The sequence below is a fragment of the Helianthus annuus genome, chromosome 10 (assembly GCF_002127325.2).
Source record: "Helianthus annuus cultivar XRQ/B chromosome 10, HanXRQr2.0-SUNRISE, whole genome shotgun sequence".
Taxonomy (NCBI): Eukaryota; Viridiplantae; Streptophyta; class Magnoliopsida; order Asterales; family Asteraceae; genus Helianthus; species Helianthus annuus.
The window spans coordinates 168,135,334-168,140,882 of NC_035442.2; the positions used below are offsets into that span (position 1 = coordinate 168,135,334).

Consider the following 5,549-nt stretch of genomic DNA (forward strand, 5'->3'; position numbering starts at 1 on the left):
AATTGATCATCGTGATATTGTTGTTGAGTCGCACACTGACGGTCTTCAACGAATTAGTGAACTTCATCCATCGTATTTAGCTCTTCAGTATCCAATCCTTTTTCCCAATGGTGATGACGGATATAGAATAGACATTCCACATAGGGACGGTGTACGGACCTTAAAAAAAAATTAGACCCAAATGTACAATGAGAGAATTCTTTGCTTATAGAATTCAGGATCGATCAACTTCTTTTTCTCTAATTTTAAATGCTCGGAGACTGTTCCAACAATTTTTAGTAGATGCATACACCATGATTGAGAGTGAAAGGCTTAATTATATCCGATTTCAGCAGAAACATCTTAGGTCTGAAACATATGAGAATCTCCAAAAGTTGAACAATCAAGGAACAAATGATTTATCTAATACCGGTATACGGGTAGTCTTACCATCATCTTTTACCGGTGGTTCTCGGTACATGCAGCAAAACTATCTTGATGCTATGGCTATATGTAAATGGTTTGGATATCCGGATTTTTTTATTACGGTTACATGTAATCCGAAGTGGCCAGAGATTAAACGATATCTTCGAGATACTTCAATCAACCCTGAGGATAGACCAGACATTTTGTGTCGATTGTTTAAGATAAAGCTAGATTCAATTACAAAGGATCTGAAGGACAAAAAAATATTTGGAGAACTAAGCGCAGGTATAAATATTATTTTAATATCATTATTATAACACCAAAAATATTTATAATGTTATGTTTTACAATCTTTTGAATATCGTTATTTTTATTGTAGCCGTTTATACTGTCGAATTTCAAAAACGTGGATTGCCTCATGCTCACATTTGCATTTTCTTGAAACCGGAATCCAAACTTCTGTCCATTGATCATTTAGACAAATTTGTTTCTGCTGAGATACCGGATAAAATGGAAGATCCTAGCCTCTATGCCCTTGTATCCGAATTTATGATTCATGGTCCATGTGGGAATGCAAATCCAAATTGTCCTTGTATGGTTGATAGTAGATGCTCAAAGAATTATCCAAAAAAATTCAACCCGGAAACAACCACAGATGCTGATGGTTTCCCTGTATATAGAAGAAGAGACAATGGTAACACTATTATAAAGTCTAAAGTTCAATTAGACAACAGAAGTGTTGTTCCTTATAGTCCTGTTCTTTTAAAAAGATACCAGGCCCACATTAATGTTGAATGGTGCAATCAAGCTGGTTCTATCAAATATCTGTTTAAGTACATTAATAAAGGTGCAGACAGAGCTTCGCTTGTCGTGTCAAACAGAGATGGTATAGAAAATGAAGAAAAGGCAAAGGATGAGATCAAAGCCTATTATGATTGTAGGTATGTTTCCGCCTGTGAAGCTTCATGGAGGAAATTTGCAAATGAAGTTCACTACAGGTTTCCTCCAGTTATGAGACTTCCTTTTCATCTTGAAGGTCAACAACATGTTGTGTTTGGAGCTGAAGACGATATAGAGGTTGTTTTGGAAAAGCCATCAGTCTCGTCTTCGATTTTTCTAAAGTGGTTTGAGATGAACATAAACGATGAAGAAGCCCGCAAACTTACTTATGTTGAGTTTCCTACTAAATTCTGTTGGAAATTAAAAGATAGACGATGGGCACCACGTAAAAGAAAACTGTTACAGCTCGGACGCATTCATTCGGTGTCCCCTGCACTGGGTGAACCGTATTTTCTTAGAATTCTGTTAAACAAAGTAAAAGGACCAAGATCATTTGAAGAAATTAGAACGGTTGATGGTCAGTTGTTTCCAACTTTCAGAGATGCGTGTTACGCTATGGGTTTGTTGGATGATGACATGGAATATATTGAAGCTATCAAAGAAGCCAGTTTTGTGCAAGATGGTCGTTCTACTCGTGCACTATTCGTTACTTTGCTTTTGTCAAACACGTTATCAAGACCCGAATATGTATTTGAACAAACATGGAAATACTTGGGTGATGACATTTTATATAACAGAAGAAAAGCGACAAAAAACAAAGGTATCTTTTTAATATATTACACATATTATTATTCAGTACATTTTATTCATATTGTTTATATATATTTATTTTTATTATTTCAGAACTTGTAATTTCGAATGAGAGATTGAAGAATCAAACATTGGTGGAGATTGAAAAATACTTGATCAGAAATGGTTCGTCATTGAAACGATGGCCAACAATTCCTTATCCTGATTATGATTCATTTGCTGTTGGAAACAATCGCTTGGTTGACGAAGAACTATCTTTCGATATTCCTCAAATGCATAGCGAGTTAGTTACTCTAAAATCTTCTCTAACTGATGAACAACTCTCCGTTTATAATCAGATAATGGCAGCCGTTGAAGGTGATAAAGGAGGTGTATTTTTTGTTTACGGCTATGGAGGCACAGGTAAGACATTTTTGTGGAGGACGTTAGCCTTATCTGTTAGGTCTAGAGAGCAGATTGTTCTAAATGTTGCTTCCAGTGGTATTGCTTCCTTACTAATGTCTAGAGGTAGAACAGCCCATTCTAGATTTCACATTCCCATAAATTTAGATGAGAGTTCTATGTGTCACATACGGCCTGATGGTGATGTAGCTTACTTACTTAAACATACTAGGTTGATAATATGGGATGAAGCACCTATGGTACACAGACATGCTGTCGAAGCTTTAGACAGAACATTTAAAGATGTGTTGATCGACAAAAGCAATATTAATTCGGATTGTTTATTTGGAGGTAAAGTAATCGTCTTTGGTGGTGACTTTAGACAGATTCTTCCAGTAATTCCAAACGGAAGTAGGCAACAAATTGTCAACGCTTCGTTGAGTTCATCTTATATATGGTCCCAATGTAAGTTACTTACTTTGACCAAAAACATGAGATTGACTATTGGTGCTGATAAATCTAGATTGGAGGAGACGCACAAATTTGCCAAATGGCTTCTCGATATTGGTGAGGGTAAAGTAGGAGGCGACAATGATGGTGTGGCAACTGTACAAATACCTTCTGATCTTCTAATCAGAGATTGTTTGGATCCCATTGAAAGGTTGATTCAATTTGTATATCCATCCGATTTACAAAGATATATGGATCGAGATTATTTTTCAGAAAGGGCCATTCTTACACCAAAAAATGAGGTCGTACATGAAATCAATGATCGATTGTTAGAGTTGTTTCCTGGTGAACCAACAGAGTACCTAAGCTCTGATAGTATATGTCAAACCGAACAAGTTAATGATTCCTTCCAGCAAGAATTGTATTCACCTGATGTTCTGAATGGGTTAAAGATATCCGGTTTACCAAATCATCGTCTGGTTTTGAAAGTCGGTGTTCCAATTATGCTTCTTAGGAACATTGACCAACAAAATGGATTATGTAATGGTACAAGGTTGCAGGTTACATTTCTTGGGAAGCGTGTTATGGAAGCTGAAATTATATCAGGTGCTAATGTTGGAACTAGAACGTTTATTCCAAGAATTACCATGATACCGTCGGACAAAAAAATACCTTTTGCTTTTCAACGACGACAGTTTCCTGTTGCTGTGTGTTTTGCTATGACAATCAATAAGAGTCAAGGACAGTCTTTATCTAAGGTTGGACTTTTTTTAAAAGAGCTAGTTTTTACACATGGTCAGTTATATGTAGCCTTATCAAGAGTTAAATCAAGAGAAGGGGTTAAGATCCTAATTCTAGATAAAGAAGGTAAACCGACAGAGACTACGACGAATGTTGTTTATAAAGAAGTTTTCACGCACCTATGTTAAGTCTAATAAATAATTTTGTATATTATTATGTTTTTTATCAAAAGTGTATGCATTTTTTTAATGTACTATATTATTATAAACATTCCTTGATTGTTTGAGTTTGTTTATTAAATTTCCATATATTAATTTAGTACAATCTTATCATTAAATCATATATTTATTATCCACATATAGATAATCATCGGTTATATGGTCTCATTTGTTGACATTTGATTGAAGGTCCAAATGGATACATCAAATACCTAACCTTTTTAATATATTGATTATAATGAATAAACAACAATCATCTTGAAATAACAGTTAGTAAATACTTGATTATTAAACATTAAACATGTATCAATAAAAACACAAAAAAAGTTTTATATCATTTAGTAGTCTAAAAAGGTTTACATCATCATATGTTAATACGTTCAAAAAGCATTATAAGATAAAGTCCCAAAATGAGATGAACCTAAAGTAGCCAACCAACAAAATTCCAAAGTTTGAAAGGAACTATTTGTCAACCTTCTTCAAAATCAATTTCTTTTGAACTGGGCAATAAACAAACGTGCATGTAGCAGGAGGATTGATACCATTTGGTTTGGTAAATTTAGTACGCCATTTCAAAGCCTCATATCGAAAACCACCACCGTTTTTCTCACCATGAAATGAAATCAACGTATCCACTCCATCTAAGTTCTGTACATACATCTCCGTAGTCATGTCAATTCTTGATGCTTCAGCAAGATCAGCACTTAGACGCTAAGATAATTAATTAAAACAAAATATTAGATTATGAGTGGTATAACACTGCAAAATTAAATACTAAAAACAGAATTTTTGTTTTTCGACTATTTCAATATTTGTAAAATATGAACAATAACTAAACTTACAAAATGCCTGTCGTACTTCCACTCAAACTCAATAGGATTGTAGTCCGGATCGCGCTTTTTATCTTCTTCATAATCTGAAACTTCAACGTCTTCCTCATTATACATTCCATCGATATCAGAGTTGGTTAAGATGGAAGAAACGTCAACAGAATCATCATCCATTGATTCATTATAATCTTGAACAGATTCATCCTCATTGTTTTCATGTTTTGTTTCATCATCGGTGTCTTGTGTTTCAATATTTAAAGTACCTGGCTTAGGTATGTTTACAGCAGCAATCGTATATACACGCTTCGGCACAAGAATCTCACAACCATTCAAGTCATAAACAATCAGCTGAAAATTTTGTTTAAAAATGTACCTCATCACAACGTAATAGTCCGGGTATATAGGTACGTAAGACACAACATTGTCCCATGAATCGTAGAGAAGATACACCTTAAGATTACGGTCTTTCTGAATCATCACATCAAAACTGTCCCACAAATTAACATGGACCTTGAATGTTAACTTGCTAATAGATGGTAAACGTATTGTATCTTCAACGAAATCAACAGGAATTATCTGCGTATAATATTCATGAAGGTGAAATAACTTAAATTTGTTATTGAAAACCATAAATAAATATTGTTTGTATACTCACCAAATTATCATTGGACTCTTGTGTGAAGCGTTGACAGAAGTACTCAACATTGCTTATAGTTTTCTCGGTCGACATGGAGGTAAACAAAGGAACACTAGATCCGAAGATCGGATGGTCTTGCATATTATTAAAGGGTGTTAACAAGTACGAATACAAGTCAATTTGTTTAAACATCAGAAAACAACCGTCCGTAAACGATAGTTTGGCTACAATATGTTCCCAACCATCCATGAAAACAAACGCATCTTTATTTTTAGTGAAAAGAACTTCAAATTCTTT

At 34.5% G+C, this 5,549-nt stretch overlaps 2 protein-coding genes across 2 annotated transcripts; one reads left to right on the top strand and one right to left on the bottom strand.

Annotated features, from left to right (window-relative positions):
* The first annotated feature begins 293 nt into the window (after positions 1-293).
* On the top strand, positions 294-3,755 carry LOC110883256. Its single transcript, XM_022131059.1, has 3 exons — positions 294-690; positions 785-2,005; positions 2,089-3,755. The coding sequence occupies exons 1-3, from the start codon at positions 294-296 to the stop codon at positions 3,753-3,755; spliced, it is 3,285 nt and encodes a 1,094-aa protein (XP_021986751.1).
* A 471-nt stretch (positions 3,756-4,226) lies between these two features.
* Positions 4,227-4,840, bottom strand: LOC118483221. The gene is made up of 2 exons (XM_035978779.1): positions 4,628-4,840; positions 4,227-4,496 (listed from the first exon to the last, which is right to left on the bottom strand). The coding sequence occupies exons 1-2, from the start codon at positions 4,787-4,789 to the stop codon at positions 4,248-4,250; spliced, it is 411 nt and encodes a 136-aa protein (XP_035834672.1). The 5' UTR covers positions 4,790-4,840; the 3' UTR covers positions 4,227-4,247.
* Positions 4,841-5,549: the final 709 nt, after the last annotated feature.